The sequence below is a fragment of the Trichosurus vulpecula genome, chromosome X (genome assembly GCF_011100635.1).
Source record: "Trichosurus vulpecula isolate mTriVul1 chromosome X, mTriVul1.pri, whole genome shotgun sequence".
NCBI lineage: Eukaryota > Metazoa > Chordata > Mammalia > Diprotodontia > Phalangeridae > Trichosurus > Trichosurus vulpecula.
In genome coordinates this window covers 45,887,209-45,911,877 of record NC_050582.1, presented here as the reverse complement: position 1 = coordinate 45,911,877, position 24,669 = coordinate 45,887,209, and the positions used below count along the sequence as shown (strand labels likewise).

General features: G+C 40.4%; 1 protein-coding gene across 3 annotated transcripts in view; it reads right to left on the bottom strand.

Annotated features, from left to right (window-relative positions):
- SMARCA1 (SWI/SNF related, matrix associated, actin dependent regulator of chromatin, subfamily a, member 1) overlaps positions 1-24,669 on the bottom strand; it is a gene marked incomplete at its 3' end in the record, with an annotated part of 90,198 nt that overhangs the window by 61,830 nt on the left and 3,699 nt on the right. For 2 of the 3 annotated variants that reach the window (XM_036740185.1, XM_036740186.1), the window contains 5 exon segments: positions 14,867-15,046; positions 17,916-18,016; positions 18,139-18,239; positions 18,515-18,681; positions 21,406-21,492. In XM_036740185.1, the coding sequence (XP_036596080.1) occupies positions 14,867-15,046; positions 17,916-18,016; positions 18,139-18,239; positions 18,515-18,681; positions 21,406-21,492 (636 nt within the window). 3 annotated transcript variants of the gene reach the window in all.

Here is a 24,669-nt window from a genome sequence, read left to right as displayed (position 1 = left end):
TCAGTGTGGCTGCAACAGACTGATTCGGCTAGTTCAGGACAAGCCTAGTTAAAAAGCCAGTCTCCTCAACAGAAGGTTGGCTATTAGGTGCAGAATTCTGTGGTCCCGATAAGCTATGAAACAGGTGAAAATATAAAAATGACCATTGGTCTTGCTGGGTCCTCTTTAGCTTCTGCTGTGATGATGACAAATGAATAAAAAAGAGATCCTACATAGGACCATGGCTCTAGAGCCAGAGGGGGACCTCAGAGACCAAATGGTCTCATTTTCCAGAAGAAGAAACTAAAGCCAGAATAGTGGAAATTACTTACCCAATTTCACCAACAGAAGCAGAGCTCTAGAGCTGGAAGGAACCTCAGAGGCATCTAGTCCAATTCCTCATTTAACATATGAGGAAACTGAGGCCCGGGGGGGGGGGAAGGACTGGTCTAAAGTCATGCACAGTCTTTGTATTAGAGAGATTTGAAACCAGGTCCTCAGATTCCAGGGCCAGAGGTTTTCCCATTCAAGTAGAGACTGCTGAGAATCATATAGTATTTAGGCCATCTATAAATGTGAACTGCTGGTCCCCTAAATGTGAAATCTTTGTCAAAAACCAGAGTCAATACCCTACTGGTATCAAAAAAAAAACCTCTTGGTAACAAAGCCACATGAATATGACAGACTTGCTATTGATAAAAGCAGAAAACAAAGGCTTTGGCCTTTGAAGAACCAAAAGAAGTTAGCATAGATGGTTTTGCTATCTACCCAAAGGCAACAAGACATCATTTCATGGGATATTTGGTCAACTCATCTGCAGAACCAGGATTACAAAATAAAGGAGACCAAAAGCCTAAGTAATTTACAAAAGCATCACACTTCCTCATCATACATGCTTCCTTCAAGAAAGCCTCAAGTCACAAATGATCAAAGGACTCGTTTTGAGAAGAGCAAACTATCAACAGCCCTATGAAATACTGCACATTAAAATAACTAAAGTCTCACTTGATTCCCTCAGTGTCAAAGATGATTTCTTAAAAATATGGAAATAGTCAATATTGGAGAAGCTATGTGAAGCCTCTCCCCACTCCAATCTATTCCCCATTCAGCTATCGAAATGGTTTCCTGAAAGCACAGATCTAACCATGTCACCACCCCCAACTCCAACTCAATAAACTCCAGTGGCTTCCTATCACCTCTAGGATCAAATACAAAGTTCTCTTCTTGGCATTCAAAGCGCTTCATAACCTAGCCCCCTCCTACCTTTCCAGTCTTACTCCCTACCACATACTCTTCCATCCAGTGACATTGGCCTCCTGGCTCTTCCAGGACTGAGACATTCCATTGGCTCTAGGCATTTTCGCTGCCTGGCATGCTCTCCCTTGATCTCTAACTCATGGCTTCCCAGCTTCCTTCAAGTCCCAACTAAAATCCCATCTTCTACATGAAGCTCTTCCCAATCCCTCTTAATTCTAGTGCCTTTCCTCTGTTAATTTTCCATTCATCCTATATGTAGCTCGTTTGTACATATCTGTTTGCTTGTTGTGTCCCCCATTAGATTGTGAGCTCCTTGAGGGCAGGGACTGTCTTTCACCTCTTTTTGTATCCCCAGTGCTTAGCACAGTACCTAGCACATAGAAGGTGCTTAATAAATGTCTACTGACTGACAATACACTGTTGGTAGAGCTGTGAATCAAAAATTCCAAGGTCATCAAAAACAAAAAGGTAGGTCCCATATATGCCAAAATAATTAGAACAGCACTTTTTGTGGTAGAAAAGATATAGAAACAAAGTAGGCATTAATCAATTAGAAAATGACTAAAACAGTCACGGCATATGAATGTAATGGAATACTCCTTTGCAATAAGAAATAATACCAAGAAGACATCAGAGAAGCATGGGAAGACCTATATGAATTGATACAGTGAGTCAAACCATGAGACAAATTGATGACAGTAACGGGCACAATGATCATAATAATGTTAACAAAGACAAAACTAAAACGTATCTTAACTAAGATTCGACAATAACTATAGGGGCAGCTAGGTGGCGCAGGGAGTAGAGCACCGGCCCTGGAGTCAGGAGGACCTGAGTTCAATTCTGACCTCCGACACTTGACACACTTACTAGCTGTGTGACTTTGGGCAAGTCACTTAACCCCAATTGCCCTGCCAAAAAGAAAAAAATAAATGAATAACAACTACTTTCTATTCCAGAGAACCACTGATTCAAACAAACCTCTCTTCTCTGAGCACCAACAAATAACCATGCTATCACATGCTGTCACAGCGCTATTACAAAACCTGCTTATGGAAACTTCCCAAGCCCCAGCATACACATTCCCCCTTCCTCCAGAATGAGGAGGCCATGCTGAAGGATGAACTCTAAAGTTTTACACAAAAAAGCTCAATTAGGAGGAAGTGGTGTCTACAGTGAAATGACTATGGTATAAAAACGAAAGATATCAATGAAACCTTTTGAAAACGTTTTTATTGACATCTTTCTTTGTTACATCGTCTTCGTTTCCAAATATATCCCTTCACCCTTCCCTGCCCACAGCCATCCCTGGTGATAAAGAATAAAAAAGCAAGAGGAAAAGGCCAGTTCAGCAAAACTAACCAACGTATAAACTAAGTCTGACAATATATATACTGTTTCACACCCACAGTCCCCCATTTCTGAAAAAAAAAAAACAGGAGTGGTTCACTTGTTCATCAGGGTCACGCCTGACCATCATAATTTCACAGTGGTCTAATTTGGGTTTTTTCCATTTGTTATTATGGTAGTCATCATGTGTATTGTTTGCATGGCTCTGCTTACTTCACTCTACATCAATTCACGTAAGTCTTCCCATGCTTCTCTGAAATCTTCATATTCATCATTTCTGATAGCACAGCAATAGTTCATTACATTTACAAACAACTTGTTTAGCCACTTCCCAATTAATCAATCAATCAAGAAGTATTTAATAAGCACCTATTGTGTTCCAGGCATTGTGGTGGGAATACAAGTACAAAAAATGAAACAATCCCTACTTGTAAAGAGGTTATATTCAAATGGGAAAGACAACAAGTACATATGATATATACATTATAAAGTAGTTAAATGCAAGGGACAGCACAAGCAGTTGAGGGGATCAGCAAAGGCTTCATGCAGAAGATGGTGCATGATGCTGGTGGAGTTGTGAGCTGATCCAACCATTCTAGAGAACAATTTGAAACTACGCCCAAAGGGCTATCAAACTGTGCATACCCTTTGACCCAGCAATACCACAACTAGGTCTATATCGCAAAGAGATCAAAGAAAAGGAGAAAGGACCTAGCTGTACAAAAATATTTATAGCAGCTCTTTTTGTGCTGGCAAAGAATTGGAAATTGAGGGGATGATAATCAATTGGGGAATGGCTGAACAAGTTGGTGTACATGATTGTGATGGCATACTACTGTGCTAAAAGAAATGACAAGCAGGATGATTTCAGAAAAACCTGGAAAAACTTACACGAATCAAGGCAAAAAGAAATTACCATAATAGCAATATTGTAAGATGATCAACTGTGAATGACTTGGCTGTTCTAAGCAAGATAATGATCTGAGACAGTCCTAAAGGACTCGTGAGAAACAATGCTGTCTACCACCAGAGAAAGAACTGATGGAATCTGAATGCAGATCGAAACACACTTTTTTCCTTTCTTTATTACTCTTGGATTTTTTGGTTTGCTTTTTCTTTTGTCACACAGCTAATATGGAAATGTTTTGCATGACTGCACATGAATAACCAAGATCAAATTGTTTGCCTTCTTAAGGTGGGGGGAGAGAAGGAAGGAGGGAGAGAATTTGGGACTCAAATTTTTTTAAAAATGAACGCTAAAAATTCTGTTTATATGCAATTGAGAAAAAAAATACTTTTAAATCCTCAGAGGAAAAGGTTCATGAGCTACATCTTAAAGGAAGACAGAGGGACTCTGTGAGGAAAAGGCAAAAGGAAGCATATTCAGGCACAGAGATGGGAGATGGAGCACCTTGTCGTGTGAGGAATGAAGAGATCAGTTTTGCTGAATCCCAGAGTGTAAAAGGGGGAGTAATGTCTAATTAGTCTGGGAAGAAAAGTTAGGATCATGTGGTTTAGGGCTTTAAAAGCTAAACTAAGGACTGTATAGTTTATGTTAGAAGCAATAGAAGCCATTGGAATTAAGTGAGTAAGGGAATGACATGCTCAGATGAGCACTTAAGGAAAATGGTTTTCACAGCAGCGTACAAGATGGATTGGAGTGGAGAGAGACTTGGGGCAGAGAGAAGAGTTAGAAGGCAATTGCAATAGTTCAGCTGAAAAGTGACAAAGATCTGAAAGAAGGTTATAGCTAGCTGTGTGCATAAAGAGAAGGAGGTATAAGTTACAGATGTTATGAAGGTAGAAATAGCAAAATGTGGAAACTGACTGTATATGTGGAGTGAGGAATCAAGGATAACCCTGAGATTAAGAACCTGGGAGAATAGGATGATGGTGCCTTTGACAGAAATAGGGAAGTTTGAAGGAGAGGAGATTTAGAGGGGAAGGAGGGAAGATAATGAGTTCAGTTTTCAACATTTTGAGCAACAGTTTGAAATGCTCAGAAGATAGACAGGGGCTGGAATCATAGATCTAGGAGTCACCTGGATGGCAATAACACTTAAGCCATGGGAGTTTATGGGGGGGGGGGGGAAGAGAAGAGAAGAGAAGAGAGTTTAGGACAGAACCTAGGGGAACACCCACAGTGAGAGGGCATAATGTGTCAGCAAATGAGACTAAAAAGGAGCATTTAGATAGGCAGGAGGCAAACCAGGAGAAAATAGTGTCACAAAAACACAGAGAGGGACAGTATCCAGGAAGAGAGAGTAGTTAATGGTATCAAATGCATCAAACAGGGTTAGGACTGAACCAAGATCATCAGATTTGGCAATTAGGAGATCATTAGTAATTTTAGAGAGAGAAGTTTTCATTGAGTCATGAGGTCAGAAACCAGATTTTGAAAGGATAAGGAGTGAGGGGAGAGGAAAGGGCAGCAAATACAGAACATCTTTTGAGGAATTTTACTGAGAAAGGGAGGAGAAACATAAGACAATGGCTTGAGGGGATGGCAGGTTCTAGTGAAGGTTTTTTTAAGGATGGAGAAGAGTTGGACATATTTGAAGAAAATATGGAAAAAAGTAATTGATAGGGAAAGGTTGAGGATTTGAGGGTGGGGGGAAAGGGAGGATGTAGTCTGCTGGAGAAGATGGGGGCAGTGGGATGAGATCAAGGACACATGAAGAAAGGATGGTTTTAACAAAGAGAAGGGCCATTTTTTCATTAGAGATTGGTTGAAAGGAGTGAGTAAAAAATGAAATCAAGGGGGTTTGCGATGAATGGAATGAGACAAGAGGAAGCTCACACTGAATGGCAAGGTCCTCAATTGAGGGAAGAGGTGGAGGGCTTGAGGAGGAAAAAAAGCTTAGAGTATCTTCTGAGAGATGTGAAACAGGGAATCAAATGGGGAGAAATAAATAAAAGGACTGACTGTCTTGCTCCAGTGAGGGCCCAGTTGAGGCTGGATAATAGGAGTTGTAATGTACCTCATCGGTACTGTTGCAAGATTCCCTCCAGCTTCTTCAGTAGCTCATGAAGAAGAGCAGAAGAGGTAGATTATGGGAGGACTTCAAGGCTGAGGTTTAGCAAAAAAAGAGTAGCCACAGGGCAAGGGCACAAGGGATTCAAGAGTAGAGGACAATGGAGAATTGCCATGGCTAACTAATGGGTTGAGATTGGAAAAGGAGGAAAGTGACATCAGAGCAAAGGTAATGGCCTGAGAAAATACTCGAGTGAAAAAATGGAGGCTTAGATGGGCTTCTCTTTTGTTTCCAGATCCTTGCTGCTATAATTATTTTGGTGCACATGGAACCTTTCTATCTTTGACTTTCTTAGGGTATATTGCTAAGCAGTAGGTCAACAGGCATGGACATTTTAGTCACTTTTTTTCCCATCATTCCAAATTGCTTTTCAGAAAGGCTAGATGTCTTCCCAACCTCTCCCAAAAAATTAATTTTTTTAACATGAGAGCTGAAACAATGAAAAACATCTCAAAAGCTGAAATTAACTAATATCTTGGAAAGAAAATGACAGGATATCAACATTTGAGTGATTTCAGACTTTACCATCTATATTTCTGGTCAGAAATTATGACCTGGACAACTCCTACCCAATCAATGTAAATAAACTTTGACTATAAACATGGATGAAAGTAAAGATATTGGCTGCTCTTTCTTAGAAAAGTTTAACCAATATGAAAAATCACCACAACAAAGAGGTCAAAAGAGTTGGGACAACACCATTTTGGATAAACTCCTTGGTGAAATATCACAGAGAAAGAATACAAGATTATAAGCAGAATCACCTTGCAAAATAGTGGAAAGTCTCAGGGAAAAAAACACTGAAAGTTCTCTGCAAGACACCTAAGCTTCATCATCCCAAGATTTTGTATTTAAGAAACTAGAAAGCAATGTGAGGATGAATTACTCTATCTGTAGCGTGCTGTTGTATTGCTATTGCTCCCTATTACTATCATCACTGCCAAATTTAACAAAGCATCTGGTAAAATCTCTTATGATACTCTTAAAGAAGAGATAGACACTTAGAGGTAAGACAATAGTACAACAAAAATGATTCAAAACTGCTTTAATGTTTGGACCCAAAAAGTAATCATTGAGGGGTTAATATCAACTTGGAAGGACATTGCTATTAACGCTCCCCAGGGATCCATGCTTGACCCTTGGCTAGTTAACATTATTATCAATAACTTAAATAAAGGTAGAGAGGTGCGTTTATCAGATGTGCAGATGGCCAAAAAATAAAAGGGACAGCTAATATACGATATTCTCACCACAGTGAGGATGAGAAGAAATCTTAGGCTGTAACATGGACTAAATCTAAGAAAATGAATATAATGAAGGGAAATGTAAAGTCTTACACTGGAGGTCAAAGAAAGGTTCATAAGTACAATCTGGGGGAGGTATAGGGAAATAAGCAATTACTCTGGCAGCACTTATGAACAGCAAGCTTGGTCTAAGCCCACAACTCAATATGGCGGCCAAAAAAGTGAATACTATTTTAGATATTAAAAGACAATGGACACATTAAAAGAGGTGTAGAGTCCAGGACTAGGGAGGTGATAGCCTTGCTGTACTCAGCCCTGGTCAGAGCCTTTCTGGAGTGTTTTAGGAAAGACAGTGATAGAGTATGCAGAAGAGAGCAACCAAAATAGTGAAGAAACTCCAATTCATGCCATAAGGATGGATTGGAGGAACTGGGTGCATTTAGCCTGGAGAAGAAAAGAATTGGAAGGGGGGATGAAGGAGAGACGTGAGAGCTGTCTTTTAAGTATGTGAAAGTCAATCACCTTCAAGACAGATTCAATTCTATAAAAATCACAGATTTAGAGACAGAAGGGACCTCAGAGGTCATGCTTGGCCCCAGAGGGTGGAAGTAAGAAGAGGGTGGAAGTAAGAACAATAGGGAGCAGTAGCAAAGGGGTAGGTACTTGAAGCTTAATGTCTAGTAATTAGAGGTTATCTACCAGTGGACAGGGCAGCCTTAGGAGGTATGGGGTACCTGCTTTCCCCTGGGCCCGGCAACTCAACATAAAAACTGGCTGCTCACTTGCTGGGGATGCTGTGCTTTCTTGTTCAGACCTAGGCTTGCCTATCAGTTAGACCCCTTCCAATTCGGAGACACCAGAACAATGGAACCAACACATTTATTCAGACTAGCCTCTCAGTACCAAACGAGAATGCAGAAATGGCATTCAAGAAAATAAAGTTGGAAAGAATGGCTACAACTACAGGAGAAATTCATATAGGAGGCAATACAATTTTCAAAAATCCTTAGAATTCCCTCCTTTCTATGTAGAGGTGGAGGTCTATGTGGGGAACATTGCATAAACTGCTAGATGTGTTCAGTGAGTGATGCTGACCTGCCCCACTCCCCCAATATGTCATCTTCATTACAAGGGATGGCTCTCTGGGTAGGGCAGGGGGAGGGATATATTCAAAAATGAAGGTGATGTAAAATAAAAAGAGATATAATCTTTTACTTAGATGAAAAATAAAGAATAAAAATCTTAAAAATACTCAAACACTTTAAAGCTCTCAAATGAGGAAGATTGCCCCTGAAACCGACTGTATCACTATTGCTCCCTCCCAAAAGTCAACCAAGAAGACATCAATAAGTACTTCCTCATCTCTAAAAAAACTTTTATGATCTATGCATATATTGAAGGTATCCTTGATGAAAACACAGTATGTGAAGGGAACAGATTGGCTTTTGCAGACAATTCTCTTAATTAACAGAGGTTTACCAAATACAAAAACTTAGCTGCCCTTGATGAGTTCAAGACACCCGGCCCAGATGAACTACATCCTCGAGTACTGAAAACCTGGCAGCTGTGATGGCTGGACCACTGCCAGTGACCTTTGCGATCCTGTGGAGAGGTTACATCGTAGAAAAAACATTTTAAAAACACAAGGACACCGCAGATCGATGGTGAGGCAGAGAATTCATAACCAAAGGATAGAGGAGATCACACAAGACAAAAATAAACCATTTTGATAAATGCAAAAGTTACAAGTTTGGCTTTTTATTTTTCACAAACAAAATCATTGTAACTGGAATAAGAGGAGAAACTGTTTAAGTGACAAAATCGGTATCTCTAATTTTATCTCAATGATCTTTAGCTCAAATCTCTGATAACAAGCTAATATCCAAAATAGAGGGAAATATCACAAATTTAAGACCAAGCATCATAACACAATAGATAAGTGGTCAAAGGGTATGAATAGCTTTCAAAAGAAAACTAGCAAACCATCAGAGCACCACATTTAAAAATGCTTCCAAATTACTAATAAGATGAGAACTAGAAATAAAAAATCACCTGACACCTATCAAATTGGTCAAGATGATGAAAGATGGAAATAATATCTCTGCGGTAGGGAATGTTACAGTTTAATGGAGCTGGATTCAATCCAACTACTCTGGAAAGAAATTTGGAATTTTGAGAAAAGTTATAAAACTATTCATACCCTTGGACTGAGCATTGCAACACCTGGACATATACCCCAAGGAGATCAAAAGCAGAAAGAAAGATTCCACATATACCAAAATATTCATAGAAGCACTTGTAGTGGCAAAAGAAAAGAACAAAACTGGTTAGAAATTCAACTAGATTTAATTCAACAAACATTTCTTTTGTCTACTTTGAACCAGGTGCTGAGGTTACAGACACAATAATTAAAGTTTCTAACCTTGAGAGGCTTACATGGGGTGAGGGGAGGGAGGAGGGAGACCCAATACATACAAAGACAAATAAATACACAGTCACTGGGGGGCAGGGGGAGAGGTCACTAGTAACTGGGGAAACGGGGACATGCCTCTTTTAGAAGGTGGTACTTTCGCTAAGCCTTGAAGGCAGCTAGGGAATCCAAGAGACAGAGACAAGAAAGGACAGCATCCCAGCCCATGCAAAACCAGAGGCAGGAATCCCAGTATTTCAATGTCATGTACAGGGAATAGCAAGTTTGGCTGAAAGCAGAGTGCATGCTGGGAAGTAATGTGTGATTGCTCTGGAAAGAGGCTGGAGCCAGACTGTGAAGGCCCATAGAGGTGAAACAGAGGGGTTTTGTATTTTATTCTAGATTCAATAGGGAGCCCCTGAAGCTTCTTGAGCAGAGGAAGGGCATGTGAGACGTGGGCTTTAGAAATATCACTTGAGCAGCTGCGTGGAGGATGGATTGGCAAGGGAAGAGACTGGAGGCAGGGAGGTCAATTAGGAGACAAGCACAGTAATCCAGGAGTGAGGTGGTGAGGCCTGAACTAGAATGGAAGAAAGGAGAGAGACTTAAAAGAAATGTTGTAGAGGCAGAATTAATAAGAACTGGCAAATGATTTAATGGGGGGAGGGTAGCAAATGAGAGCGAAGAAAGTAGGTGCCCATCAAGTGGGGCACAGCTGAGTAAAGTGTGGGATATGGAAAGTAATGGAATACTATTGTGCCACAAGAAACAACAACTATGAGAAATTCAGAGGAACATAGGAAGACGATTCAGAGCAAGAGTTCTAAAAGCAGCAGGGCATTTTGTAAAATAAGCACACGGAAACCAATGCAGAGCAAAGAAAGCACAATCAAGAGACCAAGATACACATTAATTACAATAATATAAACCACAACAACACTAAAAGGCAGCTAAACTCAGGATAAAGGCAAGGCCCAATGTTGATTCCAGAGAACAAAATGATGAAATACACTTCCCTGTCTTGGCAGAAAGGTGGGGGATTACCAGTTTCAAATGCTGTACAAGCCACCAGATTTGATCGCTGTCAATTGGTTTTGCTTCACTATGGGAGCCGGGACAATTTTGGGAGATCCTATCTGTGGCATGAAAAACAAAAAGGCATCCACAAAACTTTAAAAAAAGAAAAAAGACTGTTGTGAATGAGATGAGTATAGCAGGACTAGAAAGAGACAAATGCTGTCCCAATTTTCCAGAACAGAATGCACAGACTTTGGGCTAACAAACTTGACTTTGAGTCCTCAGAAAAATCTGGACCATACTGTTAAAGGGATGTTTAGTAAGCATTTAGAAACAGAAACAGTGATTACAAGGAGACAGCATAAGTCAAAAAAAGAGATCAGGCCTTACTAACCTTATTTTGTTTTGACAGGTAGAAGGAGGGAATGCTAGAGATATAGAGTGTTTCATAGATTTTAGCAAAGAAAGTCTCTTGTTATATATTTGTGAAAAAGAGAAGTGTGGGTCAAACTACGACAATTAAGCAGACATGGAATTGGTTGAGTGTCTACAAAGAGTAGTCTTTAATGGGTCAATATCATCTGGAAGGATGTTTTTGATGATGTGCCCCAGGAACCTATGCTTAGCCCTAAGCTACTTAACAGTCTTATCAAGATTTGGATAAAGGTATAGATGGTAAGCTTATCAAATTTGCAAATAACACAAAAGTGGAGGGTTAGCCAAATATACTGGATGAGAGAGTCATGATTCAAAAAACCCTGACAGGTTAGAATTTTGGCTCAAATTTAATCAAATGAAATTCAATGTCATCTTATACTTGGGTTCAAAAAATCAGTTTCACAAGTATAATAAAACAGGGAAGTTGTGGCTAGACAGAACTTAATCTAAAAACTGTTTGGAAGTTTTAATAGACTGTGAGCTCAATGAGTTTGACAGAGCAGCTAAATAAAAAGCTAGCACAATCTTAGGCTCTGGTCAAAGAAGCAGAGTCTAGAACGGGGGAAGTACTAAGTCCCATTGTCCTTTGCCCTGGTCAGAGGACATCTGGATTATGATGTCCAGTTCTGGGTATCACATTTTAGGAAAGACATTGATAAGCTAGAGAGTACCCAAAGTGGCCTTCAAGATCCTACCAGATGAGCATCAGTGGAAGAAACTTGAAAGGTTTAACCTGGAGAAGAGAAGACTCAGAGGAATGTGACAGGCATCCTCAAGTATCTGGAAAGCTTATATGTGAAAGAAGGACTCAGACACTGAGGGAAGAACTAGGAACAGCAGGCAGAAGTGCCAAAGAAGGAAATTTAAGGTCGCTGTAAGGAAGAGGAATGGACTACCTCAAAAGAGAAGGGATTTTCCTTTACTGGAAGTCTTCAAGAAGAATTTCAATGAGCACTTCTTGGGTATACTGCAGAGGAGATTCACATTCATCTTGAGGTCCCTTCCAACTCAGAGATTCTGTGTGTCTGCATGGATGAATTACTGATGTATGGATTAACAAATACTAGTGAAATCATGGATCCATCAAAGTATTAAATCAATTATTTTTCTAATCCCTCTAGAGTCCTAAAAGAGTAGTAGCTGAGTAAGTTGATAGATGCTTTCTTTCAGAAGAAGACTGGTAAATTCTTTCTACTTTGTCTTCTGGTTCCAAGAGATCTGGGCAGTTTTCTTTTATGATTTTTTGAAATATACTAGTGTCTCTTTTTTTTTGGTTAATGCTTTCAGGAAGTCCAATGATTCTTAAATAATTACTCCTTGATCTGTTTTCCAGATCAGTTGTTTTTGCTGTACCTTGCTTTTTCTTCTATTCCTTCAGTCTTTTGACTTTGTTTTAACATTTCTTGTTGTCTCGCAGAATCATTAGTTTATACTTGGTCAATTCCAATTTTTAGGGAGTCTTTTCTTGTACAAAGTTTTGTACCTGTTGTTCCAAGTTGTTAATTCTCTTTCCAAATCTTTCTTCCACAGCTCTCATTTCTTTTCCCATTTTTTCCTCTATCACTTTCACTTGGTTTTTAAAATCATTTTAGCTCTTTTTAACTCTTCTGTTTGAGCTCATGTCCAAGATGTGTTTCTTTGAGACTTTGCATGTAGATACTGTCATTCTCTTTTTCTGAGTTTGTGTCTTGGGCATTCTTATCACCATAATAGTACTTTATGATGACATTCGTTTGCTCATTCTCTCAGCCTACTTCTTGACTTTGGATTGTATATTAGGGCAGGGCTCTGCATACTTTGGAGGAGGGGGATGTCTGGCCTGAGCACCTTTCCTCTTGGATCCTTCTGTTTTATTGGGGTACTAAAAGTTGTGTTACTGAGTCTCAGGAAGAGCTCAAGCTGGGGAGTTGCAAGTTTTCACTGCTTCCAAAAGTGGTGTGATATGGGGCAAAATCTGATCACTGCTCTCCTGGTCTGAGCTCAGCAAGGTCTTGACCCAGGTCTGAGCAACACTCCTATGGGTTGGAAATTCCAATAGACTGCTTTTGGACTCAGTCAGCTAGGAAGCTCTTCTGGTTGTGAGGCACAGAACTGCAGGCTGCTCCTTGGTCTGGAATTCTTGCCCTGATTATTCCTCTGAAGGCTTCAAACTGGGGCTAGAGACTGGAAATGAGACTCCGCTCTGGTCCTGGGGTCAGAGCCACACAGCTACTGTTTGAGTCTCAACTTATTTCTCACTCAGTATACGGCCTTGAGCCTGTGACCACTCCATAGTCCAGAATGCTGTTCCTGGAGGCAGTCTCCTCAGTTCGCCCTGGAATAATGAGTGACTATAGCTGTCAGCTGGTACTTGTTCCCAATCTCTGCACAAGATCACAAATCTGGGATCTTGTCTTGCCTGGTACATGGCCTCATTCTCTTTTAGTCCCTAGGCAGAAATCACTGCTGTGGCACACTCCTGACCAGATCCTATCATCTGTGTCCACAGATCTCTCTAGGCCAATCTGGGCTAGAAAAATGACTGTGATTTTTTTTTTCTTGGATTTCCCCAATCAGAATTTGGTCAGACATGTTTTCCTGATCTTTGTGGAGAAGCTGTGCTTTCTTCTTCATGATACTCTGCCATCTTGGCTCTGCCCTCTTCACTGCCCACCCCCTCAGCCCCCACACTTCATCTATACACATCACCAAACTATAAGATTGGTCTCTGAAAATAAAAGTGCTTGATTTGGAGCCAGAGAACCTGGGTTAGAATCCTGGCTCTGTCACTTACTACCCATGTGACTTAAAGCAAGTCCCTTCCCCATTCTGGTTCTCAGTTTCCTCAGTAAAATGAAAAAGCCTCTTCAGTTACATTCAGCTCTAAATCTATCATCCTAGGATTCTGTATTATACTTCTATATTCAGAGACAAATTGAATCTAACTTAACAAGCACTTATTAAGCACCTAATATCTAGATTAAGTGCTGGGGATACATTGAGAAAAATGAAAAATGCTCTGTGTCCTCAAGAAGCTTACATTCTATTGGGGGTTACACATCCACAAGACAATTTGAGAAGTAAGACAGCATTAACTACTAGGCAAATCAGGAGAGCCTTCCTGAGGGGGTAGCACCTGAGTTAAGCCTTGAAGGGAGCTAAGCATTCTACAACAAAGGGGCGAGGAGGGGTGCATTCCAGGCAGAGGCAAGGTCTGTGCCAAAGCAAGAGGGTGGGAGATACAGTACCATACTCAGGAAACTACAAGCACGCCAGTTTGGCTTGAATGTAGAGTGCGAGAAAGAGAGCAATGTGAAATAACTCTGGAAAGGTAAGCAGGAGCCAGACAAAACTGGAAAACAATTGCAATGAGCAAGGCTACCCACAAATAAAAAAAAAAATTCCTCCCTTGCAAACAAAATCGAATCTAAGCCAAGAATAACAGCAAATGTCCAAGCCATACACATTTACAGAGTAGCTTTTGGCTTCAAAAGCATAAAATACTGCTTATTTCAATCTAACATCAACGATTTAGCCAAAGATAACATTTTCGGGAATAGACACACCCATCCTGGTAAGATAAAGCAAATAACTGAACATGAGTTTAACTTCAAAATGCTTAATTATCCGCTGGTTTAAAAAAATGAATTGTGTATGAGAAGAGTTATATGAATGTATGGAAGGTGAAGGAAACCAAACCAGGAAAACAAGATATTGATTACCACAACGTAAATGGCAAGAAGGCGGCAAAACAAAGAAGCTGAGCACTGTGGGATTCTAATGCCCTGGAGGGACCCTAAAGCAGAGATCTGAGAGTGCACAGCACCTTCCCTTCTTTGCACAGGTCGGGAGATATGGGTGTGGATTATGTCAGGGTTGGTTAACGTGTTGGCAAGTCTTCCTGAACTACTTTTTCCCTTCTTTCTTTTATTCTTCATTATAGTAAATGGCTTTCTGGTTGTGGGAGGGGGGAGGATATATTTAGAAATGAAAGTGCTAGAAGAACATAAGATAGCAATAATAAAATTTTGAAGCCAAACAAGAATCGTATATTACTGCTCAGCTAGTTGTGTTGCTAAGTAGTGGCAGCTCCGAAAAAACAGCATGAACACACTGCTCTTCCCAAGCACCACTGGATATACCTGAGTCTTACTTACTCTTGCATCCTTGTCCCCAATGAGACAAACAGCCCGAAGAGAGGGCACCCAGCGTTTAAATTCATTCATCCAGTTGTGTAAAGTTGATTTGGGAACCAAAACCATGTGAGGCCCAGGAATGTTCCGATAGTGTTTTAGATAGCCAAGCAACGCAATTGTTTGTAAAGTTTTTCCGAGACCCTGCAATATCAACACAAAAGGAAAGAAGTCACAAAACTTCAAATAATGAAACATTTTGTTAGCACTAACACTGGAACTGAATATTGGTCTATTCTTCCACATGTAGAATCATGACTCTAAGAAAAAACAATTAAAAATACAAGGTGGGAAATGTCGACTTTGATTCTTAGCATTTACTGAGTCAACAAAAGAGGAATGCAACATGCCAGGAGCCACTGGAATTGAGGAATTCTAAACACATTCAATCCAATCTGATAAACATCAATTACACACATGCTGGGGGCGGGGGAGAGAAGAAATACAAGATGAAAAACCATCTCTGCCTTCAGAGAGCTTGTGCGGAGGGTGGGGGGGGGGACATTGGGGGAAGGGGGTTACTATAAACAATGTAAACAGATCCATGTATACACAGGATTATTTAAGAAGGAAGAGAGCATTACTCACTAGGTAGGCAGGGAAAGCCTTATACCATAAGAAACGTGCCCAAGCTAAGCCTTGAAGGAAGCTAGGTGACAGACAGAAGAATATATTCCTGACATGGGATTTTGCCTGCACAAATTAAGAGGGGAAATGGAAAGCCAAGTTCTAGGGATCAATTAGTAGGCCAGCTTGGCTAGAACTGAGCAGAAACCTGAGGGAGCTGACAATGTGTCATATGTTCCTGCATGGACTCAGTCAAATGATGCATTTTGTGCTTATTCCTCAACAAAGGCTTCCCTTTAATAAGCTATTTATGGCTACTGGCCCTCTTGTTTCTCAATGTCCTCAAGGGTTGCCCCATGATACTCAGGCCATGTTGAGATGCCCATGACACTCCCCCATCATCCTATAGTTCTTTCAGATGTTTAATGTCATTAATAGGCTATTACATTATACTGGAACTAAATACAGGGCATTCAGAGGCTTCTTTGGTTAATGGAGATTTCCATGTGGCTCCAGAATCCACTAACTGGGAGTGCGCCCACTGAAGTCCTACTCCATCATACCAGAGGTAACCCTAGAGTCTTGAAGGCTCTGGCAGAGTTAATTAAGCCACAAATTCTTCCAATACAGTCTCAGAGATACACAGACTGTCACCCAAGGGACTGGCCTCTTCCACATGGCTTATTCCCAGAAAGTTGGCCACAGCCAGTAAGTAATGAATTTCTTTGCCATGAATAGATATTGATCTCCACTGCTGCAGAGAATGACCATGTAGACTCAATTCAAGTTAACAAACATTTATTAAGCACCTACTGTGTACAAGGCACTGGAGAAATAAAGAAAATCAAAAAGTCTCTGCCCTCGGAAATCAATAAGATGGCAGCCACCAGAGTATACCAGAGAACCACTAGGCTAACCCGATCAAACAGGCCCATTGCTTTTTATCAACTGCCATTATTTTTGCCTAGTACACACTCCTGAGGTGATGCTACCTCAAAATCTTCTGGCTATTTACAGATTCATCTTAGTGCAAGGGATTCTGGATCAATCCTGAAGCTCTAAAATAGAACCAAGGCAAGGGAAGGGAACCCAGTAGTGCAGGATAAAAAGCTCTACCTCTAGCAGATAGAACACAAGTCAGTAAGATTTGACTCTGAATCCTGCTTCAGTCACTTAACAGCCATGTGACCCTGGGCAAGTCACTTCGGCTCTCTGAACCTCAGTTCCCTCACCTGTAAAATGAGGATTACGATAATACACTGGTTTTTTGTGAGGATCAAATGAGATCATATTTGTCAAGCACTTTGCAAACTTTGAAGCACTACAGAAATGCTAGTTGTTCATATTTCACATGGAACAACAAGGTCTTGTTTCAGCAAGAATTCTCAGCAAGAATTTGGGAATTTGGGGGCAGCTAGGTGGCAAAGTGAGTAGAGCACTGGCCCTGGAGTCAGGAGTTCAAATCCAGCCTCAGACACTTGACACACTTACTAGCTGTGTGACCTTGGGCAAGTCACTTAAGCCCAATTGCCCTGCCTTCCCCGCCTCCAAAAAACCAAAAAAAAAAAAAAACGAACTTGGGAATTTGGGAAACAGGTCAGGAAACTATAAACTTTACTAGGTATTCCAGGTAGGTGCTATGCCATGAGGACAATACTAGCCTCAAGGCAATAAATCACTTTCGACATAATTAGGGACTATTTTCTTTCCCCACCCTGAGTCGGAGATCATTCTGATTTATCTAAAGCCTTTGAAAGGACAGGGAGTCACTATGATGACCCAAGGGATTACATGGCTAGGCAAATACCCCAAGGAGGTCACTGACAAAAAGGAAGCCTCTCTCTATGCCAAAATATTTAGAGCATCACTTTTCATAATAGCACAGAATTGGAAATAGTCGATGCCCAACGACTGGAGAATGGCTAAACAAATTGTGGTCCATGAATGTAATGAAATATTATAGTGCAGTAAAAACCAATCAACACAATGAATACATCGTGCGTGGGAAGACTTACCCAAACCAATATAAAATGAAGTACATAGAACCAGAAGAGACACGTACAGTGACTACGTTACAAATGAAAAGAACAACCAACCCAAAATAAATGAAACTACATGTCACCATGTTATAAAGAACAAGCTTGGTCCCCCCCCAAAAAAAGATGGAAGAAAATAGCACTATCCCCCCACACTCCTTGGGCAAAGGTGGGGCTCAACAGGTAGGGAATACTGGACTTAAGGTCAGATTTCTTTAATGTGTTCATTGGTTTTGCTCTTTTACTGGTATTCCTCTTTTTAAAAAATTCCTTGTTATAAGGGGAGTGGAGAGGGAGAGAGATGCAAGGGGAAATGTAGGCACTGTAAAAACAAACAATGCAAAAAAAAATGGATTTGCAAAGAAAAGAGAGGGAATCCAAGGCACACTCTTCTGTTGGCAGTTCCTTACCATTTCATCTGCCAGAATGCCATTAACTCCATTTTCATAAAGGGAGATCATCCAGTTCAGGCCCCTAACCTGATAATCTCTCAGAGTTCCTCCTTTCACATCTGCAAAATGAAATGACATCAACCATCTTACCATAAAATAAAGTATCTTTTTCTTAAAGGCACCAAGTAACATCCTCCTCCAGGAAACCTGGAAAAAGTCATCCAGACAGTGTAGTACTCACATGAAGGGGACACTTCGAATCGGACACAAACATTCGATGTTTTCCGGCTCTCAGACAAAAGTTCCTCATCTTCTTCTTGCTCAGTCCTTCTGTGGCGGTAGCTGAAAGGGACAATGAAAGAAGTACCTGCCTTCGTGTTCAATCTGAACTAGGGCTTTAGAAAGAAAGGAAGGACGGCTTCAGGGTCTCCTTTGTAATTCAGTGGGACATATTTGCATTCTGGCTAATCTGGGAATAAATCATCATTAAGCCTGACTTGGGAACTTCTGGCGGAAAGAATTCTTGCCAGCTCCATAGCATCATAGCTAAGCTTACCACAATCTATATGTGACTGAGATTCGAACATATTACAAAAGAGAGAAAGATGCAAACGTACTCCCCAGCTGAAAGAAGGCACTGCTTTTCATCGCGCTTCACTCGGGGCCGGCCCACTTTCACCTTCAGTGGCGATGTTGGTGATTTCTGAGCCGCCGGCTGAATGAAATGAGCAAAAAGCTCCGTCTGCTTCAGCAGAAATTCAAATCTTTTTGCTCGGTCTGCTTTCTAAAAAGAAAAACAACACATTTATAACATCTGTTAATTGTTATTAGAAGCAAGGAAATTCGCTTTAAGGCCCTCAAATCTGATAATATAATTCATTTTCTCTTTCTCATTCTTAAAAATCCTTGTAAGACAATAGTCAAAGAAACTTACCAGGGCTACTTCATAAAAAAGGAGAGGGGAGCTGATTTTACCAACAAGAAGATGTAAAGAAATTAGATTAGATAACATTCAGGGACCCTTTCAACTGTAAAATTATTTCATTTTGTCAGGGCACTAGGACGTGTTTAGTATATGATCCCACCTCTGATATTTACTGCCTTTCGACCTTGGCAAGTCACTTCCCCTCCCTGGGCTTCAGTTTCCTTATCTCAAAAATAAGGGTGCCCTACTGGATCACCTCTGAGGTCCGTTCCAACTCTAAATCTAGGATCCTATGATCTTTTCAGATCATAGTTAATAACCCAGTCACTTGAATGACTTAGTAAGCCCCTGAAATAAGCAACATGGTCCTCTTTAATAGTTAAGACCAAAAGAAAGTCATTTTTCTGAAAAACGATATGGTACTTTTCTTTTTCAAACTAACAGAACTTCAATTCAGCTCTCATTTACACAGCATCATGTGAAGTGCCTAACAAACATTATCAAATTTGATCTTTTCAACAATCTTATCATGGAGTCGCTATCATTAGCACCATTTTACAAGTGAGGAAACTGAGGCTCAGGCAGAGACTTAGTAACTTACTCAGGATCATAGAGCTAAGTAAGAAATTCCTTGAAATGGTCCATACATAGCAAATTCTCTGAAAGCCTCATAATATAAAATCTGCTGTGAAATTAAGAACGTAAGTCATTACTGTTAATGAATAATGTAATGCCATATGCTAAACTCTTTTAGGAATATATTCAAACTATAGCTAAAAATCAATATTAGCTTATTTCCTCTCCAAAGGGTTTCAATAGCATTTAATAACTCTGACAAACATTTCTCCATTCAAATACAGTAATGGGGAAGTTTATATTAAATCAACATATAGGCATTTTCACTGGTTGTCCCCCATGCCTGGATTGCTCTCTCCCCTTCCTAGTTTCCTAGCTACTTTCAAGTCCCAGCTAAAATCCTACCTTCTGCAGGAAGCCTTTCCCAACTCCTCTTAATGCTTCCCTCTTTTCAGTATTTTCTATTTATCTTCTACATGGTTTATTTGTACCTAGTTCTTTGCCCGTAGTCCCCCCCATCAGACTCCTGAGAGCTGTTCAAGGCACGGACTATCTTTTGCCTTTCTTTGGATCCCCAGTATAGTGCCTAGCACCTAGTAGGCACTTGGTAAATGCTTCCAGAAAGACTGATTAGATCATTCACTGTATAAAAGCTGGAGGCATCACAGTATCTGAGATTAGTTCTCAAAACATAATATTGCTTCATGCCACAGGAGGGCAACATGGCATTTGCCTTTGCTAGAAAAACACTCCCCTACAGCTAGAACAAAGTATCTCTTTAGGCAAATCAAAGAGTTGAGTTCCCCAGATAAGGGGCAGAAATACAGAAGCCTACCATCTCTTTCCTCGACTAAAAGGGACTCTGGGTACTTAGGAAGGGCACGAAATAAGAGCACCTGGAAAAGCTCTTTGTCTGACTCTCAAATTTATGTTAAACATATTCAAAACAGCAGCTGGAAGAAACCTAAAAAAGTTTCCATTCGTTCTGTCCCCTGAGGACCATCATTCTTACAGCCCGTAAGAAACACATCAGCCGTCTAAGACAACGGAAATTCGGGAAAATAAAGTGCCAAGTTGCTAATACCACCATCTTTAAGTAGCAATCTAAAACACCCATGTGAGCACCCAAGTGTACCCTCGCTCGTGCTCGCTCTCTCTCTCTCTCTCCCCCCCCCCCACCTTTCCCAAAACAATTTTCATTTAACAGCCTACCCCGCAAAAGGTGAAACTCAATGACCCCAGGGATGATGATGATGGTGGCTAACATTTATATAGCTCTTAAATGTACCAGGCAGTGTGCTAAGCTCATCACACTTATTATCTCATCTGATCCTTTCAACAACCCTGGGAGGCTGGAAGGGGATACTAGTCAAAATTAAATTCCCCCCCCCCACCCCCCACCACAAATGGATTCTAATACCTGAAAACTAAAATGTAATCTAAGAAATGCAGTACACAGATAGAGTATCTTCCCTAAGGAACATAACTAACCTACTCCAAACACATTTCTTTCAACTTACTACAATTCACTCACAAGATACACAGGTTTATGAAGTGATCTGGGAATGCCTCAGTTTCCCCAGCCTTAAAATAGGGCTTATAATAGTACCTACCTTGCACAGTTGCTACAGGGCTCAAAAGAGATCACCCAAGTAAAGTGCTACGAAAATGCGAGCTATTATTATTTAAGGTATGTGAAAATGTTGGCTATTAGTAGTTAATGTTGCTACAGGAGGTCTAATGGGATTGTAGAAAAAAAGGCCCAGGAAGCAAGTCCTAACTTCTCTGAGTTTTACCGTCCTCGGCTATAAAGTCGGGGAGTGTTTAGGGGAATGGAGCAGCATTAGCCTAGAATCTAGAAACGAAGAAGTTTGGAGCTACAAGGGACCATAAGGCTCCTGGAAAATTCTTTGGTTCTCCTACATCTCACACTTGTATTGGGTTACTTCCCACTACAACAAAAATTAACCACCCCAATCACAGATTGACTCAAGCAAATGAACATACCATCTTCTCTTCGTATTCGGAATCGATTTCCTTTTCAGGTCTGCAAGCTTTAGGAGGAGGTTTCAGTTGAAAAGGAGGGTCATTTTTCTGAAATTTTCAAGAACAAACAAGGTCAGTAGATGACAAGATATATCCTTAAAACAATAACAACAGAAATGTTGTCAGTTGACTCATGAAAAAGAGAAGTAAAATTGATTTCAACAGACAGAAAGTTAAAAAGTCACTTAGTTGTATGACCCTAGACAAGCCATTTCACCCTGTTTGCCTCAGTTTCCTACCTGTTAAATGATGTGGAGAAGGAAATGGCAAACCAGTGGCTGCCTTCAAGTCCCAGCTAAAGTCCAAGAGAACACCAAATGGCTCATGGAGAGTCGACAAGACTGAAAAACAACTAAATAACAAAACTACCTACAGGACCAGTGTCTCAGCCCAGGTTGCCTAAAGGCATAGACTTTTGAGGTGGAATCTGCCCCCACAGAAATGTAAACTCCTTGAGGGCAATGACTGTCTCTGCATTCCCACCCACCCTTAATCATCATTTTTTTTTGTCATTCTTTTACCAAGTGAGTCCAAAAAATTAGATCATTGAATATGATAATCTTTAATTAATTTAAAATTAATAATGTACAGTATATTCTGACAACCTAGAATATGCTGTCTTTACTGCTAATATTCCCAAGGTAAAGAACATGATTAAAATGCAGAAAGCCTGATTTCCATTCATGGAAATAAGGTGGGCTCTTAGAAAACCAGAGTTGGCATTTTTATAAATTTATGTTTTCATTAGTAGTTTTTAAAATGTTAGTACTGATGCAGCATGAAGAAAGTAAAAGCAGGCCAACAAGAGGCCAAGGCCAGAGGCAGCTTCCTTTTTATGAATCTCTTCATCTCTACCACCCGGTACAGTGCCTTTCTCATTGGAAGCATCGCCCTCAGCACCTAGCTCAGTGCCTGGCACATATCATGGAAGTGCAGCCTCAAAGAGGTGGAAAGGATCTTGGTGCCACTACTGCTGGGCAGATGCTCCAGGGAAGTCAAAGAAAAGAAAGAAATATCCCAGAGACACCAGGCAGTCAGGCAATAAACGATTAAGCATGGGACCTACAGAAAATAGCAAAAAGACAGACTGCTCTCACAGAATTTACACATGGCAGCATTTCTCCTGTTAGAAGAGAACTAGAAGCTATGTCGATGCTGGATGACTATAGTTATTTAGTCATTGCCTCAGTCTCCCCATCTGTAAAACAAGCTGGAGAAGGAAATGGCAAACCACTCCAGTGTTTACCAAGAATGCCCCTGAAAACAACTAAACAACAAATAAATTGTAGGGCTAGAATGTAGAGGAAGATTACTATTCTATAAAAAACAAGGAATACGATGAATGTGGAGAAGAGAAGACTTACTGGAGAGAGAACAATATAGACAACTGATAAATATTTATTCAACACCAAGAACTGTTAAGCTGGGGGATAAAAAAAAAAGAAGCAGAAGGCCTTGAGGCACTTACAATCTAATGGGAGAGAACTTGCAAACAAATATAAACAAAGCCAGCTAGGTACTGGATAAATAGCAAATAATTAACAGAGGGAAGGCACTGGAATTAAGAGGGGTTGGAAAAGGTTTCCAGTAAGATGAACAAGACAATAAGGTAAACCGAAAGCACAATTAAGAAGCAATTGAAAGCTGTGTAATTATAATGGCCTCATAGAATAGAGGAAAGGTAAGTAGCTCCCTTCGTTGCTGAACTGAGGCACTATGGGAGTAGAATACAGTATCTACCCTCCAACAGAGTAGGTTGGCTTTGCTGAACTGCTTGGTTCTCCCTCTTTCTTTATCGATATTTGTTACAAAAATTGACTTGTTGATAAAATAGGTGAGGAAGAAGCTATTGGGAAATGAAAATAGCAAAAGGCATAAATAAAAATGAAATACTGGCTCTTATGAAAAACTTTTGGGTTGACGTGATCTAATTGTACACACTGAAAATAATGTTTGGTGTATCTTTGCTTTCAACAAATTGGAAAAGTAACTCCAACAGGCATTATGGGGTAATGGATGGGCCATCCAGACAGGCAAGAAGACCTGGGTTCAAGTCATACCTCAAATATATCTTAGCCGTGTGACCCTGGAGAAGTCACCCTCACGACACCCCAGACAACCCCATAAGACTACATTCACCTCTGAAGCACAGTTGTAGACCAGCATTGGTGGAAAGAATTTCCTAAAAGGGAAAGAGCCCCTGAGGAACCTGGCCATGGGGGTTTGGGGGTGGGGTGGGAAGAAGGGGAAGCTTTCCACACAAAGATGTGTTTGTGTTATGCAAATAATACAGTTCATCTGAGCTAGTAATTTCTGAAACTTCTCAGTGTGGAAGAACACTGGACAGACAATCAGGAATCCTGGGTTCTAATCTTATTTCTAAATCGAAGAACAAGGGGGAAACCAGGCCCCACAGGCTCCAATTCCTTATAAGCTGTTGGTAAGGAGGTGAAATCCAGTTTTCCAATTTCATAATGCTGAAAATTGCCTCATTCTTCAGGCAAGAATATAAACATATACACAGGAACTTTTATGAAAAGAAAACCTTAATCTGACAAAGCATTTTGACTCAATAAGCTTTTGCTAACTTTTCAGAAGAATCTGCAAACCCCCTGTTGATTTAATTTATATGCTAATTAAAATTCTTGATCTGGGAGCAGGAGAGACCAAGTTTCCTTTAATTAACTTGCATTCCCTTCCCAAACGATTTTTTTAAAAAACCTACCAGGTAAACCTTATCCCCAAAAGTATGTATGTTGCTTTCAATCAAGTCGGAGATTTGGGGGATGGTATTCAAATGGAATGTCATTGCACCCACAGGAAGAATTCAGATAGAGAAAAAGAGAAGGAAGAAAGCTGGTAAGAACCCAGGAAATCAAGAAGGGAGAACCAGGAAACAAGACACAAGGACTATAATAGGAAAGTCAATGCCTGAAAAGCCTCGCCTGCACGCAGAGTTCAAGGACCAGCATGGCCCAGAGAAGAGATGATGCAACACCTTCCTACCGGAGAGGAAATGAACTCTTGGAGAATGTGGCCCCCAAGTCCCGGGATGTTTTCACTTAACTGTTTATCTTAGTTGCTGGAGGGAGAGAGGAAGGGATGGAAAACTAGAAAAGACTGATATTTAAAAAAAAAAGTAACAACAAAAGTTTTTTTCATTTTCTAGAGGAAAAAAAACCGCGCTAAGGTGGTACGGTAAACTTTTTAATTTCATGACAATTT